General features: G+C 32.8%; 1 protein-coding gene across 1 annotated transcript in view; it reads right to left on the bottom strand.

Annotated features, from left to right (window-relative positions):
- The window catches only part of BANK1 (B cell scaffold protein with ankyrin repeats 1), a 185468-nt gene that overhangs the window by 77532 nt on the left and 81074 nt on the right, over positions 1-26862 (bottom strand). Inside the window, exon 3 of the mRNA XM_031943850.1 lies at positions 23477-23631. Coding sequence (XP_031799710.1) covers positions 23477-23631 — 155 coding nt within the window. The remainder of the gene's footprint in view (positions 1-23476; positions 23632-26862) is intronic.

The raw sequence follows: 26862 nt of genomic DNA, 5'->3' as shown, positions 1-26862 counted from the left end.
TTCAGTCATTCCCCAATTGATGAGCAAATGCTCAACTTGCAGTTCTTTGCCATCATAAAAAGAATGCTATAAATTTTGTTGTTGCTCTGATGTTTTCATTGTATCTGACTTTTTGTGAACCCACTTTAGGGTTTTATTGACAAAGATACTCTAGTGATTTGTCTTCTTTTCAGCTCAGTTCAGATGAAGAAACAGATGTAGACAAGGGTTAAATGACTTGTACAGGGTCAAATAACTAAATATCTGAGGATGGATTTGAATTCATGAAGATGAACAGTCCTGATTCTAAGTCCATTACTCTATTCATTGCACCACCAAGATATTTGTACAAATTGGTCCTTTTCCCTTTTCTTTCATCCCTTTGAGAGACAGGTCTAGTAGCAGTATTGCTGGGTAAAAAGATATGCACAGTTTTATAGCTCTTTGGGTGTAGTTGCAAATTGTTCTTCAGGATGGCTGGACTAGTTCACAACTCCAGCAACAATGTATTAGTATCCCAATTTTATGATTATTTTATGGTTAGATTTATCTAGCCCTGAGTGGGGGAAGCTGAGGTCATTGACTAATATATATTGACTATTCCTCCTCTAATTCATTTACCTTTTCCTTTAAAAATTTGGATTCTATGCCATTTGGCACACATATTTAATATTGCTATTACTTCATTATCTGTGTGTCTTTTAACAAGATATAGTTTCCCTTCTCATCATTTCAATTAGCTTTATTTTTGTCTTTGTTTTGTCATGATTGCTACCCTTCCTTGCTTTTTTTTTTTTTTTTTTTAACTTTAGCTGAAGTGTAGTAGATTCGGTTCCAGCCTTTTTTTTTTTTTTTAAACTCTGATCTTGTGTTTCATCTGTGCTTTTTGTAAATAACAAATTGTTGGATTCTGTTTTTTAAATCTATTCTGCTATTCACATCTGTTTTGCAGCAATACAACAATAGGTGTGTTTCAAAGGTGAGTTCATCTCATTTACATTCATAGCATTTCATTTCATCTTACTTTCTCCTCTTTAGCTTTCTTTCTCTCATTATCCTGTCACTACTCTAAAGTTCATTTTGCTTCTGATGACCATATTTTTATCTACTCCTCCTTTTATCACTCCTGACTTTCTTTAACCCCTTTCCCCTCCAGCTTTCCTGTTGGATAAGATAGATTTCTATTATCAATTTAGTATACATATGTATTTTTCTTCTTAAATGTCAGTGAGGTTTGAATGTTGCTTATTTCCCATTTTCCTCCCTCCTTGTGCCCCTCTTTTATATGAGATGGTTTTATTATAACAGCATTTCCCTTTTGTCAAAGGCATTCCTCTTTTCACCTCTTCATTTTGTTTACATTATCCCAACACAGTTGGGATAATGTAAAGGGCACTTATGTGCCCTTTTTCTTTGTAGAATCTTTCTAACTGACCTAATATTAAAAAGTTCTTGGAAGTAACATGTGTTATGCAGAAATGTTTGTGGCAGCCCTTTTTGCAGTGGCAAGAAAGTGGAAACTGAGTGGATGCCCATTAGTTGAAGAATGGCTTAATAAGTTATACCTTATGAATGATATGGGATAGTATTGTTCTATAAGAAATAATCAGCAGGATGATTTCAAAGATGCCTGTAGAAATTTACATGAACTGATGCTAAATGCAATGAGCCGAATCAGGAGATCATTGTACATGGCAACAAGAAAATTATATAATGATCAATTCTGATTGATATGGCTCTTTTCAATAATGAGATAATCCAGGCCAGTTTGGATGATATTGTGATGAAGAGATCCATTTACAGCCAGAGAGAGGACTGTGGGAACTGAGTGTGGATCATAACATAGCATTTTCACTCTTTTTATTGTTATTTGTGTTTTATTTTCTTTCTAATTTTTTTCTTTTTGATTTGATTTTTCTTGTGCAGCAAGATAATTATATAAATATGTATGCATAAATTGGATTGAACATATATTTTTACTATGTTTAACATATATTGGATTACTTGCCATCTGAGGAAAGAGTGGGAAGAAAGAGAGGGAAATTAGAACACAAGATTTTGCAAGAGTTAATGTTGAAAAATTATCTATGCATATGTTTTGAAAAGTAAAAAGCTTTAATATATATATATATATATATATATATATATATATATATATATATATATATAGAGAGAGAGAGAGAGAGAGAGAGAGAAGTAATGTGTGATCTTCATATGTAAAAGGTAGGGAGTTTAATCTTAATGTGTTCCTTACGCTTTCTCTTTCATTAATATTTTTTTTGTGTTTCTCTTGAGCTTTATATTTGTAAGTCAAATTTTCTGTTCAGTTCTGGTCTTTCCATTAAGAATCCTAAAAATCCTGTATTTCATTAAAAATTTTATTTTATCCTTGAAGAAACATACTCTGTTTTTCTGGACAGGTTATTCTTGGCTTTAATTTCACTCTTTTATTTCCCAGAATATTATAATTCAAGCCTTCTACCTCTTTAATGCGGCAGCAAAATTTTTTTGGATGACCCTGATTGTGGATCTCTGTTATTTGAATGGTTTCTTTCTGGTTGGTTGAAATATTTTCTCTTTGACCTCAGAGTCCTGGAATTTCAATCTAATATTACTAGGAGTTTTCCTTTTTGAAATTCTGATGGTAATAGGTGGATTTCTTTGTTTTATTATTTGGGGCAATTGGGGTTAAGTGACTTGCCTAGGATCACACAACTAGTAAGTGTTAAATGTCTGAAGGCTGGATACAAACTCAGGTCCTAACTTCAATTCAAGTACTCTATTCACTCTGTCATCTAGCTGCCCAAAAGGTGGATTCTTTACATTTTCATTTTACCCTCTAAGTTCTAGGATATTGAAACAGTTTAACTTGATGATTTCTTGAAAGATGAGGTCCAGGCTCTTTTTTTTTTTTTTTTTTTTTAATCATGGCTTTTAGGTAGTACAGTAATTTTGAAATTATCTCTCTTCCGTTTTTAGGTTATTTGTTTTTCTGAAGAGATACATTTTCTATTTCTTTTCATTTTTTTGACTTTGTTTTATTATTTTTAATGTTTCGTGGCAACATTAGCTTTTGCTTTTTCAATGCTTTTATTTTTTCTTTTGTTTATTAAGACTTTTTATTTTCAAAACACACGCATGGATAATCCTCATCATTCACCACTGCACAACCCTCTGTTCCAAATTTCTTCCCTTTCTTCTCCCCACCCCCTCCCATAGAAGGCAAGCAATTCAATAGATGTTAATCACATGCAATTCCTTCACACATATTTCTATAATTATTGTGCTGCACAAGAAATATCAGGTCAAAAAGGGAAAAAAAGTGAGAAAGATACAAGTCCATTAGAATCACTGCTGGATCAAAGGGAATGCACAGTTTGATAACCCTTTGGTCATAGTTACAAATTGCTCTCCAGGATGACTTAATTAGTTCACACCACCACCAACAATATACATGTCCCAGTTTTCTCACATCTCCAACATTCCTCATTATCTTTTCTTGTCATCTTAGCCAATTTGAGAGGTATGTAATGTTACCTCAGAATTACTTTAATTTGCATTTCTCTGCTTAATAGTGATTTAGAGCATCTTTTCATATGACTAGAAATGGTTTCAATTTCTTCAGCTGAAAATTGTCTGTTCGTATCTTATATATCATATACTTTGAACATATATCAATTGGAGAATAGTTTGAATTCTTATTAATTTGAGTCCATTTTCTATATATTTTGGAAATGAGGGCTTTATTAGAACCCTTGAATGTAAAATTTTTTCCCAGTTTATTGCTACTCTTCTAATCTTGTCTACATTGGTTTTGTTTGTACAAAACCTTTTTAATGTAATATAATATAAATTATACTTTTTTCATTTCATAATGTACTCTAGTTCTTCTTTGGCCACAAATTCTTTCCTTCACAGATCTGAGAAGTAATCTTTCTTTGTTCTTCTAATTTGCTTGTAATATCATTCTTTATGTCTAAATCATGAACCCATTTCAACCCTATCTTGGTATATGGTATCAGATATGGGTCAATATCTAGTTTCTGCCATACTAATTTCCAATTTTCCCAGCAATTTTGGTCAAATAGTGAGTTATTATCCCAGAAGCTGGGGTCTTTGGGTTTGGCAAACCTAGATTACTGTAATCATTAAATATTATGTTTTGTGAACCTAACTTATTTCACTGATTGATTACTCTATTTCTTAGCCAGTATCAAATGGTTCTGATGACTATTGCTTTATAATATAGTTTTAGATCTGGTACTTCTAGGTCACCTTCATTTGCATTTTTTTCCAATAATTCTCCTAAAATTCTTGACTTTTTGTTCTCCCAGATGAATTTAGTTATTGTTTTCTAATTCTGTAATTTTTTGGTAGTTTGATTGGTATGGTACTGAATAAGTGGATTAATTTAGGTAGAATTGTCATTTTTATTAAATTAGTTCATCCTAACCATGAGCACTTGATATTCTTCCAATTATTTAGATCTAATATTATATGTGTGGGAAGTATTTTGTAATTGTATTCATATAATTTATATAGACTCCTAAATATTTTATATTATCTACACTCATTTTAAATGGAATTTTTCTTTGTATATCTTGCTATGACTTTTTTGGTAACATAGAAATGCTGATGATTTATGTGCATTTATTTTGTATTCTGCAACTTTGCTAAAATTGTGAAATGTTTCTAGTAATTTTTTAGTTGATTCTCTACGTATATCATGATATCATCTACAAAGAATGATAATTTGCTTTCCTCCCTACCTATTCTAATTCCTCTAATTTGTTTTTCTTCTCATTGCCAAAACTTGCATTTTTAATATAATGGGCAAACTTGTTTCACCTCTAATCCTATTGGGTAAAATTTTAGTTTATTCCCATTCCATCTGATGCTTGCTAATGGCTTTAAATAGATGCTATTGAGCATTTTAAAGAAAATTCCATTTATCCCTATACTCTCTAGTGTTTTTAATAGGGATGGGTGTTGGATTTTTATCTAATGCTTTTTCTGCATCTATTGAGATAATCATAGGATTTTTGTTAGTTTGGTTATTGATATAGTCAATTATGCTAGTAGTTTTCCTAATATTGAACATAATATTCACTTGAATTACTGGTATAAATTCTATTGAATCATGGTTGTAAAATGCTGGGGATAACTTGCTGTAATCACTTTGCTAAATTTTATTTAAGATTTTTGAATCAATATTCATGAGGAAAATTGGTCTATAATTTTCTTTCTCTTTTTTGACCCTACTTGGTTTAGATATCAAGGCCATGTCTGTATAATAAAAATAATTTGGTAGGATTCCATTTTCCCTATTTTTCTAAAGAGTTTACATAATATTGGAATTCATTTTTCTTTAAATGTTTAGGTATAATTCATATGTAAATCCATCTGACCCTGGAGATTTTTTTTAGGAAGTTGAAATTATTGTTTGTGTCTATGATTTGTTGTTTTTCATACTCATTCTTTAGGATCAGATTATTTAGTTTCTAATTAAATTTTGGTTTATTTTCACTGGCTTTTTATTACATGTAATTTTATTGAGTCATGATCTGAAAAACATGCATTTACTATTTCTGCCTTTCTGCATTTGATTTTGAGATTTTATGATCTAATACATGGTCAATTTTTGTGTCATGTCATTCCATGAATCACTGAGAAAAAAGAATACTTCTTTTGGTTTCCATTCAATTTTCTTCAAAGGACTATCATATCTAACTTTTCTAAAATTCTCTTTACCTCCTTAATTTCTTTCTTATTTATTATATGGTTCTGTTTATCTATTTCTAAGAGAGCAAGGTTGAGATTCCCCACTATCATAGTTTTGCTTCCCATATCTTTTTGGAGCTCTCAATTTCTTTTCTAGGAATTTGGATGCTATACCATTTGGTACATATGTGTTTACTATTGATATTACTTTATTAATTATAGTAACTTTAAGCAAGATATAGTTTCCTTTCTTACCTTGTTTAATTAGATCTATTTTTGCTTTTGCTTGATCTGAGATCAGGATCATTATCCTTGCTTTTTAAAATTCAGCTGAAGCATAATAGATTCTACTCTAGGCTTTTATGTTAATTCTGTATGTATCACTCTGCTTTAAATGTCTTTCTTTTAAACAACATATTGTAGGATTCTGGCTTTCAATAGTCTGCTTTCATTTTATGGGAGAATTCATTCCATTCACATTTACAGTTAAAATGACTAATTCTGTATTTTCTGTAATCCTTATTTTTCCCAGGTTATACTTTTGTCTTTCCTTTTCCCCTTTCCCTTCACCTCAGTATTTTACTTCTGACCACCACTTCCTTCAAAAAGCCTTCCTCTTTTACAGCCCCTCCCCCTTTCTTATGCCATTTCCCTATTATTTCTGTTTTCATTTCTATTAGCCCCCTCTTAACTTTCCTTTTTCCCTTCCTACCTCCCTATAAAGTGAGACAAGTTTCTCTGTGAAGTTAAATGTTTTATGTTCTCTCTTTGAGCCAAATCTGATGAGACTAAGATTCACACAATGTTCATGCCCCTCCCTTCTTTCTTTCAGTTATATTAGATCATCTTTGACTCTTCATTAGATGTAATTTACCTCATTTTATGTCTGTTTTCCTCTTCTTCCAGTGCAATTACTTTTCTCCCTCTAGTTTCTTTTTCATATTATTACAATAAAATCAAATTATAACTGCATCCTTGAAATGTACCTATGATAATGGCACAGTTCTCAAGAGGTCTTATCTTTTTACCTTTTTATGCTTCTTTTGGGTTCTGTATTTGGAGATCGAATTTTCAGTTCAGCTTTAGTATTTTCATCAGGAATAAAAGAAGTTTGCCTGTATCATTGAATGTCTATCCTTTTCTCTGAAAGATAGCTATCAATTTTTCTGGATAATTGATTTTTGGCTGCAATCCAAGTTCCTTTGTCTTTTGGAATATCAGATTCCAGGCTCTTTCATCTTTTAAAGTGGAAGGTGCTAGGTCCTGGGTAATTCTGATTGATATTTAAATTGTTTCTTTCTAGCTACTTGCAATATTTTTTCCTTGATCCAATAATTCTGACATTTAGTTACAATCTTCCTTGGAGTTTTCATTTTGGGGTCTTTTTGAGGAGGTGATCAACAAATTCTTTTTTTATTATACTTTTTTATTGACAAAACACAGGCATGGGTAATTTTTCAACATTGACCCTTGCAAAAACTTCTGTTCCAACTTTTCCCCTCCTTCCCTCCACCCCTTCCCCTAGATAGCAGGTAGTCCCATACATTTAAATAATAAGTTAAATATTTATTTAAATCCGATCTGGGGGAGGGGGGTAAAGGTGAAAATTGGAACAAGGAAGGCAATTGTTAATGCTGTAAATTACCCATGCATATATCCCAAATAAAAAGGCTATTAAAAAAAATATATAAATATAATATATGTATAACACACAACACACACACACACAATATATATATAATAAAACACACACACACATATATTTATTAATACAGTTACCTTGCTTCACAAGAAAAATTGGATTTAGAAAGAAAGTAAAAAATAACCTGGGAAGAAAAAGAAAAATGCAAGCAAATAATAACAGAAAAAATATAAATGCTATGTTGTGGTCCACACTCATTTCCAGGTGTTCTTTTGCTGAGTGTAACTAGTTCTGTTCATTATCAATTGGAACTGATTTGGATCTCTCATTATTGAAGACAGCCACTTCCATCAGAATTGATCCTTATATAGTATTGTTGTTGAAGTATATAAAGACCTCCTGATTCTGCTCATTTCACTTAGCATCAGTTCATGTAAGTCTCTCCAAGACTCTCTGTATTCAGCCCACTGGTCATTTTCTTAAGAAAATTTTTCTAAATTTAATAAACAATTTATTCAGCCATTTTCCAACTGATGGGCATCCATTTAATTTCCAGTTTCTAGCCACTACAAAAAGGGCTTCCATAAACATTATTTTTTATTTGTATACTATAATTTATTCTGTCAGTCCCCTATTTTTTTTTAATTTAATAGCTTTTTATTTACAAGTTATATGCATGGGTAATTTTACAGCATTGACAATTGCCAAACCTTTTGTTCTAATTTTTACCCTCCTTCCCCCCATCCCCTCCCCTAGATGGCAAGATGACCAATACATGTTAAATATATTAAAGCATAAATCAAATACAAAATAAATATACATGTCCAAATCATTATTTTGCTGTACAAAAAGAATCAGACTCCAAAATATTGTACAGTTAGCCTGTGAAGGAAATAAAAAATGCAGGTGGGCAAAAATATAGGGATTGGGAATTCAATGTAATGGTTCTTAGTCATCTCCCAGAGTTCTTTCTCTGGGTGTAGCTGGTTCAGTTCATTACTGCTCCATTGGAACTGATTTGGTTCATCTCATTGATGAAGATGGCCAGGTCCATCAGAATTGATCATCATATAGTATTGTTGTTTAAGTATATAATGATCTCCTGGTCCTGCTCATTTCACTCAGCATCAGTTCATGTAAGTTTCTCCAGGCCTGAGGAGGCAGAGCCAAGATGGCAGAGAAGACACACGTGACTTTCTAAGCTCCTCTCATTCCCCTCATAACCAAGTATTTTATCCAGCCTCAGAAATAGTTCTTCATGGCTTAAATTCATGAAGATCAGAAGCATACGACTTACCTGCTGAAGTCAATCTGGAAGATCGCCAGGAAAGGTTTGTCCTGAGGAGCCAGGAACAGACTAGCACAGGTAGTGAGAGACTAGCATCCTGAGCAGACCAGGGGCAGGGGTGATCTCTGTGGCTAGAGAAGTTATAGAGACCACTCTGCTATAGGCTAACTGCTCTGCCTTGATTATAAAGCAGTAAACTGGCCGAGAAATTAAAGCCTGGAACAGAGGGTATTCTAAAAAAAGCCAGAACCTAACACTGGCTGTAGCTACTCAAACTGGCTGTAGTGACTCAGGAGACTGAAACGCAGTCCTGCAGTCATATCCTGTAATATGGGGCTTTTGCGGGGGCAGTTACAAACCAACGCGGCAGGGGAGCACAGCCTGGGCAGCCTCTAATCAGCACAGTGGGGGGCTTGGCTGGGGCAATAGAACTTCCCCAACAGGACTGTGTTTCCCAGAGCAGAGACTCTTCTAGTCCCTGCAAATCCATTCACTGCTCAACTGCTAATACCCACAGCCCCAGGGCAGGATTTGACTTGGGATAGTGAAACTCTCACTGCTCAGCGTCTAGCCCCAGGGCAGTCATTATCTCATTGGGGGTCTTTCTGGCACTTTCCCAGCTCTGCCCTGCAGGCCTGAGTTACTTCCAGGTGGAGAACTCTTCCCCAGAGCACTCCAGTACCTCCATGCTTTTTGCAGCCAGCTAGCAGGACAGCTACCCGTCTATACACCTCTCACTGCTCTGCAGAGGAAGCTGATAACCTCCTGGCCCTGAAGGCAGACCCTACAGGCTTTAACAAAATGAGTAAGAAAATCAAAAGGACAATTGATAGTTTCTACTCAGAAAGAGAACAGCTTTCAACCCTGAAGAGACCAATAGCAGACAGTCTCCAGACAATTGTTGGTTCCCTAATAAAAGGTCTCCTAGAAAGAGACTATTAAAAAATAAAAGAAACTAGAAGAAAAATGGGAAAGAAAGAAAGATGGCCTTCTAAGAAGAAGAAGCAAGGGAGTACAGAAAGACATATAACCACTAAAAGAAAATTTGACAAAGTGAAAAGAAAACAACTCCCTGAAATGTGAACTGAAAAGGTAAAACCTCCAAGAAGTGCAGGGAAACAAGAATTTATGATTGAGAAAAGAAAATAAACTACTAAAAAAAAAAAAATGTGAATGGAAAAAATCAAAGCAAAAATACTCATTTAAAAACTCAATCGACATATACAAAAAAGGAAAAAAAAAAGCTAATGAAGAAAAAATAACACCTAAAAATCAGAACTGAACAAATAGAAATGACTGACCATTGAGACAGGAAGAATCAGTTAAAAACCAAAAAAAAAAAAGAAAATTGGGAAAAAATGTCAAATATTTACTTGAAAAAACAACGGACCTGGAAAATAGATCAAGGAGAGAAAACCTAAGGATCATCGGACTACCCAAAAATTGTGATGAAAAAAAGAGTCTAGATACTATTTTACAGGAAATAAATTAAAGAAACTGCCCAGAATAGAAACCAGAAGTAAAATAATGGAAAAGAATCCATCAAACACCTTCTGAAAAAGACTCTAAAATAAAGACTCGAGGAATATTGTGTAAACTCAAATTTTCAGATTAAGAAAAAATTCTAAACATCCAGGAAAAACAATTCAAATACCAAGTCCACAATAAGGGTCACACAAGATCTGGCTGCCTCAACATTAAAGGATCGAAGGCCTGAATTTGATATTCTGAAAGCAAAAGAACTGGAATGCAGCCAAAATAAACTACCACTAAGCTGACATTTTTCCCATGGAAGAAGATGGACATTTAATGAAACAGAGCAATTCCATCTGTTTCAAAGAAAAACAGACTTAAACAAAAATTTGATATTCAACATCAGACTCAAGACAAGTAGAAAAAAGGTAAAAAAACTCTTGAGAACTGTATTTCTGTTGTGGATATACATAAAAACCACATGTATAATTTGATTTTACTGATATAGCATAAAAAGGAAGAGAAATGGAAAGGATAGTGTCAGAAAAAGGGGAGATAAAAGAGGGAAACTTCATGCATCAATGAGCAAAGGAAACCTATCATATCTGAGGGAACCAAGAGGGAAGAAACATTGATGAAATCTTACTCATCAGAGTTGGCTCCAAAAGAGGAAAATAATTAACACATTTTTTTAAGAGAATCTTCTCACCTCATTAAAAGTGAGAGGAAAAGGGAAAAGGAAAAAGAGAAAAGGGAAGGGCAAAAAGGAATTCAATGGGAGAGGGAGAGATAGAAAGAGGGAGAGCGTGACCAAAGTGGACCCTATAAGTTTAATACTAGGAATGGAAGGAGCCAAAAAAACAAATCTGGGGATATTGATGGCAGGAACCAGAATTAGTAATCTAACCATAAATGTGAATGGAATGAACCCCCATAAAAGGGAAGTGGATAGCAGATGATTAAAAGTCAGAACCCTAACAATATGTTGTTTACAGGAAACACTTAAAACAGGGAGATACATACGAGTAAAGGAAAAGGCTGAGAAATCTATTATGCTTCAGTGAATCCAAAAAGCAGGAGCCATCCTTATCTCCAGATCAAGTAAAAGCAAAAATTGTTAATTAAAAGAGATAAGGAAGGAAACTAATCTTCTAAAAAGGTACTATAGACAAGAGCAATATCAGTATTAAACATATATGCACCAAGTGTATAGCATCTAACTTCCTAAAGGAGAAGTTAAGAGAGTTACGAGAAGAAATAGACAGCAAAACTATAATAATGGGAGACCTCAATCTTGACTCTCAGATTTAGATAAATCAAACTCACAAAACAAATAAGAAAGAAATTAAGAGGTAAATAGAATATTAGAAAAGACTAAGGTATGATAGATCTCTGGAGAAAACTGAATGGTGATAGAAAGGATATACTTTCTTCTCAGCCTCGAACCTACAAAAATTGACCATATATTAGGACATAAAGACCTCAAAATTAAATGCAGGAAGGCAGAAAGAATAAATGCTTTCTTTTCAGATCACAATGCAATCAAAACTACATTCAACAAAAAGTTAGATGTAAATAAATCAAAAAGTAATTGGAAACTAAATAATCTCATCTTAAAGAATGATTGGGTGAAACAACAAATTATAGACACAATTAATAACTTCACTCAAGATAATGACAATAGTGAGACATCATACCAAAATTTGTGGGATGCAGCCAAAGCGGTAATAAGGGGAAACTTTATATCCTTAGAGGCTTACTTGAACAAAATAGAGAAAGAAAAGGTCAAGTGAATTGGGCTTGCAACTTAAAAAGCTAGAAAAAGACCAAATTAAAAACCCCAATCAATGACTAAACTTGAAATTCTAAAATTAAAAGGAGAAATTAATAATATTGAAAGTAAAAAAAACTTTTGAACTAATAAATAAAACTAAGAGTTGGTTTTATGAAAAAACCAATAAAATTGATAAACCTTTGGTAAATCTGATTAGAAAAAGGAGAGAGGAAAATCAAATTAGTAGTCTTAAAATGAAAAGGAGAACTTTCCACAAATGAAGAAATTAAAAAATAAAAGGGGTTACTTTGTCCAACTTTTAGAATAAATTATAACCTAAATGAAATGGATGACTACTCCAAAAAATAGCTTCCAGATTATCAGAGAGGAAAGTAAATTGCAAATATTCCCATTTCAGAAAAATAAATAGAACAAGCCATAATCAACCCCTAAAAAAGAATCCCCAGGACCAGATGGATTTAATGTGAATTCCCCAAACATTCAAAGAACAATTAGTCCCAATGCTTTATAAACTATTTTGAAAAAAGTAGGAAATGAAGAGTCCTACCAAATTCCTTTATGACAAAGACATGGTACTGATACCTAAACCAGGTTTGAAAACAGAGAAAGAAAATTATAGACCAATCTCCCTAATGAATATGATGCTAAAATCTTAAATAAAATATAGCAAAAAGACTACAGAAAATCATCCTAGAATAATTCACCATGATCAAGTAGGATTTATACCAGGAACCAGGGCCGTTGTATTAGGAAAACTATCACATAATTGCCATATTATAAACCAAATCAAAACCATATGATCATCCCAAAGATGCAAAAAGCATTTGATAAACCAACATCCATCCTATTAAAACACTGAGTATGAAACAAATGGACTTTCCTTAAAATAATCAGTACCATCTATTTAAAAACCAGCAGTAACATTAATGTAATGGGACAACTGCAACCATTCCCAATAAGATCAGAATGAAACAAGTGCCCATATCACCATTACTATTTAATATTGATTAGAAATGCTAACTTTGGCAATAAGAGCCAGAAAAGATTAAAGGAATAAGAATAGGCAATGAGAAACCAAATTATCACCCTTGCAGATGATAATGATGGTATACTTAGAGAACCCCAGAGATTCTACTAAAAGTTATTAGAAATAATCCACAATTTTAGCAAAGTTGCTGGTTATAAAAATAAACTCACATAAGTCATCAGCATTTTATATATGACTAATAAAATCCAACAGCAAGTTCAAAGGAAACCTACATAAGCTACTGATAGTAAAAAATATTTAGGAATCTATCCGCCAAGGGGAAAAACAAAAACTTTATGAGCAAAACTACAAAAACACTTTCCCACACAGTTAGTCTGATCTAACCACCTGAAAAATATTAAATGCTCTTGATCCGGAATTATGCCCCAGAAAGTTATCAAACTTACCCTTTATTCAGCAGTGTTTCCTACTTGGGATACCCCGGAGATACTAAAGAAGGAAAGTAGTAATGGAAAATGTTTGTGGCATCCCTATTTGTGCCAGAATGAAACTGAGAGAGTCCATCAATTGAGAAATGGTTGGAAATTTGGTATATGAAATGTTGAATATTATTGTTCTTAGAAATGACCAGCAGGATAAACAAGAGGCTTAGAATTCATGAACTGATGCTAAGTGCAAATGAGCAGAAAAGAGATCATTATACTTCAACAAAATACTGATAAAGATGTAATCTGATGGAAGTGGATTTCTTTGACAGAGAACCTAATTCAGTTTAATTGATCAATGATGGACAGAAGCATTCATCCAAAAAAAACACTGGAAATGAATATAATTGTTTGCATTTTTGTTTTTCTTCCCGTTATTTTACCTTCTGAATCCAATTCTCCCTGTGCAAAAAGAAAACTGTTTGATCTGCACACATACATTGTATCTAGGATATACTAGACATACCACATATATAGGACTGCTTCCATCTAGGGAGGGGGTGGAGGGTGAGGAAAATCAGAACAAAGTTCGGGATAATGTTGTAAAAAATTCCTGGCATGGTTCTGTCAATAAAAAGTTAGTATAATAATAAAATAAATAAATAAAAAATAATAATCCTTGGTTAGTGCAAATATAATAAAGATAACAATACACCTAAACTAATCTATTTTTTAGCAATACCAATCAGATTCCAAAACTTTTGATGACCTGAAAAAATAACAACAAAGAAAAACAAAGGTCCAAAATTTCAAGGAATTAATGAAAAAAAAAAAAAAAATTTAAGGTGGCCTAGCTGTACCAGATCTAAAATTATATATAAGACAGTGGTTACTAAAACTATCTGGTATTGGCTAAGAAATAGACTAGTTGATCAATGGAACAGGTTAGGTTCAAAGGACAAAACAGCCAATAACTTTAATTATCTAGTGTTTGACAAACCCAAGGCCCATTTTAGATAAGAATGCAATTTGACAAAAATTGCTGGGAAAAATTAAATTAGTATGCAGAAACTAGGCATTGACCCACACCAACACCCAATAACACCAAATAAGGTTAAAATGGGTTCATGATCTGGGCACAAAGAATGAGATCATAAATAAATTGAAGAGCATAGGATATTTTCTCTCAGACTGTAAGAGAAGGAATTTAACCAAAAAAGAACTAGAATCATATTAACTACAAAATTAAAAATTTTGATTATATCAAATTGAAAATTTTTGTCAAACAAAACTAATGCAGGCAAGATTATAAGGGAAACAATAACCTAAAACATTTTACATCAAAGTTCTGATAAAGGACTCATTTCCAAAATATAAGAAATTGATTCTAATTTATAAGAAATCAAGCTTTTCTCCAATTGATAAATGGTCAAAGGATATGAACAGACAATTTTCAGATGATGAAATGGTAACTATTACTACTCATAAAGTGTTCCAAATCACTTTGATCAGAGAAATGCAAATTAAGACAACTCTGAGATACCACTATACACCTGTCATTGGCCAGAATGACAGGGAGAAATGCAGAATGTTGGAGGGATGGGGAAAAACAGGGACACGATACATTGTTGGTGGAAATTGTAAACATCCAGCCATTTGGAAGCAATTGAACTATGCCGTTATCAAACTGGATCAAACTTTTGATCCAACGAGTTCTCACTGGCTTATACCCCAAGAGATACTAAAAGAAAAGGGACTTGTATGGCCAAAATGTTTTGTAGCCCTGTTTGTAATGAGAAGTGGAAAAATGAATGATGCTCAACAATTGAGAAATGGTTGAATAAAGGTATATGAATGTTATGGAATAATATTGTTCTGTAAGAAATACCGCAGGACAAATACAGAAGGATTGGCAGTTACATGAATGATGCTGACGAAATGAGCAGAACAGAAATCATTATATATCTCAACAATGATACTGTATGAGATGCCTGATGGAAATGGAATTTCTTCAACAAAGACAAGATCAACTTAGTTTCTTGATCAAGGATGGACAGAAGCAGTAAACAAAGAAAGAACACTAGAAATGAATGTAAACTGCTTGATTTTGTTCTTCTTCCCAGGTTATTTTATACCTTCTAAACCAACCTCCCTGGCAAAAGAAAACTGTTCAGTTCTGCACAAATATATTGTACCAAGATCTACTGTAATCTATTTAACATGTATAGGACTGCTTGCCATCTGGGGGAGAGGGTGGAGGGAGGGAGAGGAAATATCGGAACAGAAGTGAGTGCAAGGGATAATGTTATAAAAAATTACCCTACATGGGTTCTATCAGTAAAAAGTTATTTAAAATAAAAAAAAAATAAAAAGTTTCTCCAGGCCTTTCTGAAATTATCCTGTTAGTCATTTCTTACCGAACAATAATATTCTATAATATTCATATACCACAATTTATTCAGCCATTCTCCAATTGATGGGCATCTACTCAGTTTCCAGTTTCTGGACACTACAAATAGGGCTGCCACAAACCTTCTTGCACTTACAGGTCCCTTTCCCTTCTTTAATATGTCTTTGGGATATAAGCCCAGTAGTAACACTGCTGGATCAAAGGGTATGCGCAGTTTGATAACTTTTTGAGTATACTGCATATTGCTCTCCAGAATGGTTGGATCCATTCACAACTCCACCAATAATGTCCCAGATTTCCCACATCCCCTCCAACATTTGTCATTATCTTTTTCTGACATCTTAAATAATCTAACCGGTGTATAGTGGTATCTCAGAGTTGTCTTAATTTGCATTTCTCTGATCAATAGTGATTTGGAGCATCTTTTCATGTGGCTACACATAGTTTCAATTTCTTCATCTGAAAATTGTCTGTTCATATCCTTTGACCATTTATCAATTGGAGAATGGTTTGATTTCTTATAAATTGGCTAATTCTCTCTATATTTTGGAAATGAGGCCTTCAATAAATTCTTTCAAAGGCTGTTTTACCCTCTAGGATATCAAGGCAGTTTTCTTTGATAATTTCCTAAAAGATAATGTGTAGGCTCTTTTTTTTTTATCATGGTTTTCAGGAATTCCAATAATCCTTAATATTGTCTCTGCTTGATCTATTTTCCAGGTCAATTGTTACTCCAATGTGTTATTATACATTTTCTTCTATTTTTTTGGTTTTGTTTGATTCTTGATGTGTCATTGAGTCATTAATTTCCATTTGTTCAATTCTAATTTTATTTTATTATTTTCTTCAGTTACATTTTTTAGTTCCTTTTGTATTTGACCAATTGAATTTTTAAATGAGTTGTTTTGTTCAATGAATTGTTTCCCCATATCACAAATTCTGTTTTTTAGGAATTTGTTTCCTTTTTTCATTTCATCAAATCGATTTTGTAAGGAGCTCTATGCTTTTTCTATATCATAAAATCTATTTTATAAAAAGTTATATGATTTTTCCATTTTACTAAATCTATTTTTAAGGAGTTGTCTTCATATAATTTTTGTTTTTCCTTTTCCAAACTCTCTTCCAAAGTTCTCATTTCCTTTCCCTTTTTTTCTTCTAATTATCTTTTAAGATCCTTTTTTTTTAATTCTTCAAAGAAAGTCTTGTAAGAGGGAGACCAACTCGTAACTACCTTTTGGGGCTTCAGCTGGAGATAGTTTACCTTTAGAATAATCAGATTTTGAGATCGGTTCTTCTCTTTCTCCTTAAAAGCTATCTATGATCAGAATTCTTTTTGCTTTTTTGCTCGTTTTTTAAAAGTTAAGGTCTGCTCTAGGACAAAGGGGAGGTTGTCCTCAAGCTTCCTGTATAGAGGACAGCACCATTAGACTATCCTGGCCAGTGCTGACCGACACAGTGTTGGATGAGTGTGGGCAGGTCCCCTATTGTTCTCGGGTTCAGAGGCTCCCTATTTCTTTTGTATTTGCATTGGATGTCTTACAGCTAATCTGTTGATCCACTGGCCTGTAACCTGAACTGAGTAGCCAATGCTGCTGTATTTTTCCTAAGAACCTCTGCTAGATTCCCTGGTGCATAGAACACCATTCAGAGACACTCGGGATCTCTGCATTGTACCTACACTCAGCTGTCTTCTCACTCACCCCCTCCCCCCCCCCCCCCAAATTGAAGCAGACCTTTTCTGAAATTCTTCCAGTATATCTTCTACTAGAAATGTGTTATACTCCAAATATTTTTGGATTCTGTCTCTCCAAAACCAGTTCAGAGGTTTGATTTAGTGTTGATCTGAGGACAACTGGAAGAGCTCAAATTTAAAAAATTATATTCTTCTCTGCTATCTTGGCTCTGCCCCTCTCAATTATAATTTTTAAAAATTGTTTTATTCCATGAGTTTTTATGTCTCTTTTTATATGAGTTCAACTCTGCTTTTTAAGCAGTTATTTTCCTCAGAGATTTTTGTACCTCTTTTTCAATTCGGCCAGTTCTGGTTTTTTAAAGTGTTATTTTCTTCAGGTTTTTTTGTGTCTTTTTAAAATCAAGCTATTAATTTCCTCTTCATAATTTCATTCCTTTTCTTTCATTACTTTACTTAATTTTTCCTATACCACATTTTTTTTATTTTCAAAATTATTTTTAGGTTTTCCCAAATTTTTTTTGGAGATTGTGTCAAAATCATATTTTGTTCTGAAATTTTGCTCATAAATGTTTTGATTTTATTGTTTTCTTCTATTTTGATGTTCCTTGTTACCATAGAAACTTTTCAAGTTCAGATTTTATTTTTGTAGTTTGTTCATTTTCCCACTTTATTTCTTAATTTTAGAATAAGGCAAAGGTCAGGGGCATTGCTCTTTTCAGAGCAAGTCCTGGGTGTGTGAAAGTTTTCATTGCTTCCAAGCTCATATGATCCAGGGAGAGTTGCAGTCATTGCTTTCCTGATCCTTACTTTGATCCTTATTCAAAAAGGGCCCTGGTTCCTTCAGATTGCAATTGCCATTTTTCTTCAAGATTATGATCTATTGTGAGCAAACTAGATACCACCCCTTAGAGCTTTCTTTATCACAGTGATTTCAAGAAAAAAAGAGATTGTTAGTGATAGGACCATAGAACAGCAGGTCGTCACAATTGATTTAAATTTTATTTGGGGGACTGGCAAAAGAATAGTGGTAATAAGATGAAGAACTCTCTTAGTAATAGGTCTTAATGGCATTGTGGGAAGAAGCCATAATCCATGTTCTACCCTTAAAATTTTGATAGTCCCCTAAGACTCTTATATTCCTTCCTTTTCTTTGTGATTTTTTCAGCTTCCATGGATATAATTATCATCTTTATGAAAATGATTCCCAAATCTTTGTCTCTGGCTCTTCTAGATATCTATCTCCCTTGAATTTCTCTGAAGATGGTATGTCTGCTTGAATTCAAGAATGTCTTCTTGAATATAGCAGAATCATAGACATTTTAGGGCTAAAAGAAGTTGCAGAGATATCTACTCCAACAGATAAATAAAATTGATCCTCCACTTTAACAAAGGATCATTGGGCCTCTACTTTAAAGACATCTATCTAAGTAAGAAATATTGTTTCCTAAGACAAATCATTCCAATTTCTGTGTAACTCTAATTTTGAGGATGTTTTTCCTGATATCAAACTCAAATTGACTTCTTTGCAAACTTTCATTATTATTGATTCTGTCTTCTGGGACCAGACAGAAAAGGCTTCACCCTCTTTTACATGACAATTCTTCAAATAGTTGAACACAATGATCTGACCTCCACAAGTCATGACCTAGCTAAATACTCCCAAATTCTACTAATTGTAATAAGGAAACTACTGTGTACAGTGGATAGAGTGCCATATTTGAATCAGTTAGTATTAGTAGCTATATTTAAACTTAGTCTTTCTGTGTGACCATGGGCAGATCACAACCTGTTTGCTTTAGTTTCCTTATTTGTAAAAAAGGGATAAGATATCCAAGCTTTTTGTGAGTTTCAAATGACTTAGTAATTATAAAGCACTTGGCATAGTGCCTGAAACATAGTCAGAACTATATAAATATAATAAAAATTATATGTATATAATAATTATTATTATTTTAATTATTACCCTCATGAAACACAGATAAGGCTCTTCACCTTTTTGTCTGCCCTCATCAAAGCACTTGTCAGCTTTCTTAAGCTGGATAAGTCTATCTTAAGTGCCTAGACTGAACACAATATTTCAAATATCGTCTGACCAAATTAGAGTACAATGTGATAATCACTTACTTATTACTGCTCCTCAATTCAAGTTAAGATATCATTTTTTTCTGACAACCATATATTGTCTGTTAATATTGACTTTATGGTCTATTAAAGCACCAGAATTTTTTTTTTCAGGCAACATACTGTCTAACCATGTCTTTTTTATCATATATCTAGGAAGCTGACTTTTTTTGTACCCAAGTTTGCATTCCTCAATTAATTATATTTATTTGATTCAAACCAGTGCTAACCTGCCAAGATCTTTTTTGGATATTGATTTTGTCATTTACTATGTTAGCTGTCTCATCTTCCTTTGCATTATCTGCAAATTTTATGACCCTAACATCTATGGCAATCACTATTTTAAAAATAGCTCATAGCAACTATAGATGATAGGCATTTTGACTTTCTAATACATAGACCTCACTCACCTATGTTAAGAATTTCAAAATGGGATGACACAAATCCATCACTCCATGAAGAAACATCTGAGATCTTGATAATCTATACTATTAAATTACTATAATAGTGGTCAGGTTGAGGAATAAGATATGCTTATGGAATGCTTATGGCATAGCAAAGATAGGTTAACAAGCTTACGTTCAGTTCTTCAATATCTACTAAGATGAAGATAGGGGGAGGTTTCTGCACAGATCGCTTCAGTGGCTCATAATAAAAACAATGAAGGTGAAAGGAGTGGATTTTGCTCAATTGTTTCAAATGACTTTTTTGAACAATGCAGAAATGAAGATTCATCCAACAATCAAGTTATATAAGTTGTTTTATATATATATATATACATATATATGTATATATATATAAAATCTATCAATATTTCTGTTTCTATCAATTATGTAATTGTTTCCTTGTCAACTAAGTTTGAAACTTTGGAATTATTTATCTAATTCCTTTTTCTAAGCATTTAGTAAAAAGATAAGTTACCAAATCTTGTCATTCTTTTTGTTTTCAAATCTTTCTTATCATTTTCCAGCCTCATCATCCTATTGGGATTTAAACTTTTAACTCCTTCATTTTCTATTGATACTTTGAGATATTTTTGATTTTGTTAGTCAATCTCTGTCTACTAATGCAGATCTCAAGTCTACCATGTTTCTGGAGTTTATCTAACCAATCTTCTAATGCTGCCTACCTGTACTTTGATAGCTTTCTTGTTGGAGGAGAAACATCATTCTATAATAAGAATAAGTCTGTATATGAAGCTCTATCAGACTGATAAATTCAATCACAGCTTGTGTCTTTAAGAATACAGGGCTATCTCTATCCTATGATGAGATATCAGAGTGATCCATTATTTGCATTAGACTTTTTTTGTATTTGAAGAATATTTTCTCAAATACATCTTGCATTCCATTGACAAAGTATCTTCCTAAAATATTACTTTCATTTTAGGACCCTGCTTCATTTAATGTAATCTGTAAGCTCTTTAATATTGTCTTAAAGGCCAGAATATCAGTTGGAAATGGGATCAAAAGAGTATTAGTTCCTGAAAAAGAATCACCCCTACATTAAAGCCAAAAAATAGTAATCTAATCTTTGCTTGACAACCTCCAGTAGGAAGAAACTCATTAACACCTAATGTATCCCATACAACTTTAATATAGTTCTTATTTTCCTGACAATAAGTCTAAATTTATCTCTTTGCCATTTCCACATTTTTGTGCTCAGGGAACAGAAGAGAAAATCCATCAAATATTTGAAGAGAAGAATATTGTCCCCATTCCTCTATTAAGGTTTTAGACATTCCCAGTTCCCTCCACTGGCATGAGATTTAGATACTTCACAATCCTGGCTATACTTCTCAGGATGCTCTCTATGTTTTCAATGTTTTTCCTAAAATGGGACTCCCCATATTGAACTTATAATCTATGTCTTTTAATCTAGTTTATAATTAGTTTATGACTACCAAATCACATAATTGATTAACTCTTAGTTTATGGTTCATTAAAACTTCTAGATTTTTTTTTATATTTCAACAATACCCTCTTATGTTGCATTTATGAAAGTGTTTTGACTTAATTATAATAATTTATATTTATCTTTATTATGTTTAATTTTATCAGATTTTGCCCAATGTTTGGGCCTATATTATATCCTCTGTTATTCCAGACTAGTTTTCCATTCCAACAATTTAAAAAAATTAGCAACAATATCTTATTCAGAACTTAAGAAATAAAACATTCATTTCCATAGCACTTGTTTTTATGTTTCTGTTAACCTATAACCCAATTCTCTTCATTAAGTTCCTCTGCTCCTCTTGCCTCCAGTTCTTATATTTCCTCACATGATTATATTGTTCACACACTGTATTTCTTGACTATATTTTAACACATAACATAATCTCAAACTAGTTCTCTTTTTAATGGTATAAAGACCTACTGCCTGCAACATTTAACATTCTATTTAACTTTGTCACTTTCTCTAGTGACCATCCTTGAGAACTAAGATCATGTATTGTACTTCTCTTTTAATTCCCAAAGCATCTAATAAAATGATATGCGCCTAATAGATGATTCATATTCATTCATTCATTTATTTATTGGAAGAAGTCTAAAAGAGTATCTAGAAGGTTTATGAAATTCAAACATACTTTTGTGAAAATAAAAAAAAATCACAAATTCATTGTCTTAGAAGAGATCTCAAGCCATTTATATCAACTTATACATATAAAATGAAAAAAATAGTAATTAATTTATAAGTACATTGGTATAATGAAAACCAGTCTGTCGGCCAATATTTATTAAGTGACTACTATGCGCCAAGCACTATGCTAAACTTTGGAGATACAAAGAAAAAAAAAAAACGAAAAAAAAAACCAGTCCCTGTTATAATCAAATAGGAAAAAACAAAATTTAAAATGAAATTTAAAAATAGGAGAGAAATGGGGGATAGGGAATTCAAGGTACACAATGTGAGGACATGATGGAGAAGTCAACGAATTTTCATAGGTGAATAATTAGATGTCAGAAATGTAAACCTTCCTAAAACTGAGAGTCTTGGGTTCATGACCTACCCTCCATTCAGAGGTGCATAAGGTAGGAATGAAGTGGAGTACTATGGCTGATAGGATCTTACAAGATGATAAAATAATGGTGGATAGGACTTAACATGTGATTTCTTCATAATAGGGAACTCAGATTGCAAATTCTTCTCCTAGTATTGATTTATACTACTTCTGTAATTTACAATCTTGGAGGATTACTTGGGATCCCTCAGAAGTTAAATGATTTCCCCAGAGGCATACATTTAGTGTGTGTCACAGGAAGAGATTGAATTCAGTTCTTTTTCCCTCCAAGGGCAATTCTCTAACCAATACTCCGTTGCCTCTTGATAAAAAGAATATAAAATAGATCATATCTATCATATGGATAATATTTAGCATGTTAAGGAATATCATATAAAAAAACAAAAAAAATAGTCAACAATGCATCATAGAAAGCAATTTGGAAACTTAAAGAATCTTATCAAAAAGACCCTACCTCTAGCACAGTGCCAACAAGCCATTCATATTATAGAAATATCCTTAATTTGGTTATCAGTAAATTGGAGATTGCTCAAAAGTATTTTTTCCCAAGTAAAATTTAGATTTCTGAATAGCAAAGATCATCACTTCCATCTTTATGGTATTTCTTAAATAACAGCTAGCACTACACTGTGAATCAATGTTTACAGTGAATGCACTCAAAAATATCACCTAAGTGAATAGATAATAATGGATATGGTGAAAATGATGGACTATTAGTTATATCCCTTGAGAAGTTTCTCCTCTATTTAGAAAAAACATAAACAAGAATCTAGGATTCTACTACAAACTTCAGCAGAAAATAGTCTATGAAATAAAATCATCAAACAACAGTTGATGAAATCAAAGAATCCAAAAATTGTCCCCAAATTTATAATTTGATGATATTAGTATCAAGTAGCTACAAATGTATTAAACTTACCTCACAGGATATCCTAGTTGGTAGAACTAGTACTGATGACATACTATTTTCAGGCATTTTAGATGCTGCCCCCATCTCCCTTGTCATATTTGTTTCTATACAGAGTTCCGTTCCTATTTCTATTGGATTGTTAACTTCAAAGTAATTCTGGGAACCTAGAAAAAAGGTATTGAATTAAGTTATTTAAATGGTTAATTTATCCTTTCCAAATATCATTAGGATTAATAATTCAATAATTAACAAGATGGTTAAAATTTAAATAATTGATACATCTATTAAACATCTATTAAATACTTATTTTTTGAAAGCTGTTATGCTAGGAAATGTGGGGTTTGCATAGATGAATACAACATGGCTCCATAGGGAAAATGTAGCTTAATTGGATAGAAAATACCTTAATTTAATTTTGGGTTTATATTTTTTTATGAACCTCAGTATTCTTTCCACCAGTGGAAATGAAAACAGTTCTACACATTTTTATTCTCTGGAAGTCTAAAACAACTGCTTAAAAAAACAAACAAACAAACAAACAAAAAACCCAAAACTATACAATGTGATTGGATTCTTACAAGGTGCTAGGTCAGTTATCTAATTTATCATGATACTTAACAGTTCTCTAGTTCACTAATGTATTTAATACGTATTAGTGTTGTACAAGATTCACACCTTTAATAGAGCATATATAAGCTAGGAGCCTCAACCAGGATTCAGTCCAGGATATTCAGAAATCATTCCCTCTTCCACCTTTGTGCTGGCTGGAGACATTCGGAGAGAGCTAGAGGCAGAAGCAAAGGACTGTGGCAGGAACCAAAGGAGAGAGATAGGCCTCTAAGAAAGCTAACCGGGCCCAAGGAAGGCGACAATACTTGAAAAAAGAAAATAAAGGATTTGGACTTTAATTCCTGACTGTATTCAGGGTGATTATTTTGAACTGAAACGAAGGCTGCCTCCAGAAGTCCCCCAACAAACCTGTTCACAGAGAACATTATATTTTAGAGAAGAACATTACATGTGATAAAGGATTTCCTTAATTTTTTTTTTTTTATATCTTGATGGTATCAATGTGGCATTTGATGTTTACCTGTTATCTCTCATTTTTCTTTTGTCCACAGTAATGCTAGATTTAGAGAATGGAAGACCGTGACAGAATCCCATAATCAGGGATGGAATTCTACCTTAGGTTTTCTAAATTAGCCATTGTCAAGTCTCTTAACTTATTTTGGTCTCATTTTTTTTCATTTGTCAAATGGATATGACATCTATAGTGCCCACTCACAGAACTGTTGTCAAACTTCTGACCTATAGACTTTCACGTTAATGAAGTGCTATAAATATAATTATATAATTATACTAATATAAGAGTAATATTATTAATAATGTAATAAATATAATAATAACATTTGGAGTGTTATATGCACAATCAAACAAAGTACTTTACTAGACATTGGAGGTAAAAAGACAAAAGTGGTATTGTCCCAGTCCTTGCATTTTATGTAATAGTTTGAATAAAGACAAGCATTAATCCAGCATTTATCTATTCTGAATGTTGTTATTCACATCCACTGCTATTTGTCAGCAGTTTCCATTTACAATTTAACTAAGATGCTATTTGATCCAAACCTAGGCAGTTTGAATTTGTTTTTTCTGATCCCTTCTAGGGAGAATTACTGTTATTTTCCTTTATTGTTTTTCATTTACACATTTTATTTTTTCCTCAAGGTGCTATGCAATTGTTATTAATATTATTCACAAAATTCTTAGGAGGCAAACAGCTATTCTTCTAAATTCTAATGGTGAGGTAATAAGAATGATAAAAGAATAAGACAAGTGTTATATGACTCTTGTCTAGTTCATTTGTCAAACTATGACAAGAGTCATAGTCTCTTCCTCAATACTTTTCACTTCCCTCCCCACCTCCTAAAAAAGGCATGAGGTACTCATTTTAATTGTCAACTGTAGGGAAAAAACAAAACAAAAAAAGAAAATTGTGATGTCTGAGTTAGTTCCCTGTAGATCTCAGGATCAGCCAGACTCAGGATCAGCAAAAGTCCTTGGTCTCTGGGGGAGAAGTAAAAGAGACAAACAAACCTCCATGCGGTTCCCCACCAACTTCCTGTCTCCTTGTCGTCCTCCTCCAAAGTGACTCTGGCTTATCTTACTCCACCCCCTAATCTCTTCTACAATTATGTATACACCAAAAGATGGAGCCAGCACAGAATAGTGAGAAGTGCCATTTCCCAAGCATATGCTAATAGAGTATTGTCCAATAGGTAATTAGCCTTAAGTGTTCGGTTGTCTGATTCCAGTGCACCAACTCAGAGTTTCAACCCTTTACAGAAAACTTGTAACAAAAATGCATAATGGAGCAAAACAAATTCTTGTGTTGGCTCTTTCCAAATATATATCTTATTCTACATCTTTAGTTTACCCTCTCTGTCAGAAAAGGGATAATATTTCATCATGGATCCTTTGTAATTGTTTTTGATAACTGCAGCAAAGTTCCTAAGTCTTTCGAAGCTCTTTGTCTTTACAATCTTGTCATTATTGTTGTCCTGGTTCTGCTCAATTTATTTTACATCATATAAATTGTATAAATATTCCCACAGCTTATCATCAGTTTTTTAGTGCACAAAATTTTCTTAAATTCATTTATAATAATGTGTTCAGTAATTCCTCAAATTGTAGGTATCACTTTATTTTCTAGCTCTGTCACTACAAAAAACAAAAAAACAAAAAAAAAAAAACAAAAAACAACTGTTAATGAAATTGCATTAAGAAGGTCCTTGATAGCTTGCAAGGACTTTATATTTCATCTCAATCAATTCTCCTAACAAACCTAAAAAGGGAGAAAGGCAGTTGCTATTGTTGTTCTTGTTTACCATAAGTAAAAACAAGCAGATGGAGTTTAAGTGATTTGTTGGGGACCATATTTGAACATGGGTCTTCCCGACTCCATTAACATCCTATCTACTATGCCACCTAGCTGCAATAACTATTTTGTATGTATGCATTCGCTTTTCCCCCTTCCCATCTTTCAGGTATATGCCAAGTATCCCTCTGCCAAAAAGTATGTAAATGACAAGACCAATTAGTATCTCCATCAACAACATTAACACACCTATTTCCTGAAGCCCAACATTTGTCATTTCTTATTTTTGTAATCTTAGTCAATCGGTTGGGTTATAGTTTTGTTGACAGAAAAAATTCTAATTTCTCTTATTTCATCTTCATTTGTTTTAAATTATTTTATTTCTGTACTTTTGATTTTTAAAAAAAAAATTCTTTTTTTAAGTTAGGTGGCACACTGGGTAGTACATTGACAGTAGAGTCAGGAAGATCTGAGTTCAAATGTAACCCCAGATACTTTCTAACCATTTAATCCTGGA

This window comes from Sarcophilus harrisii, chromosome 6 (genome assembly GCF_902635505.1).
Source record: "Sarcophilus harrisii chromosome 6, mSarHar1.11, whole genome shotgun sequence".
NCBI lineage: Eukaryota > Metazoa > Chordata > Mammalia > Dasyuromorphia > Dasyuridae > Sarcophilus > Sarcophilus harrisii.
Note: the sequence above shows the minus strand (reverse complement) of the source record. Positions and strands in the feature narration are given on the sequence as shown.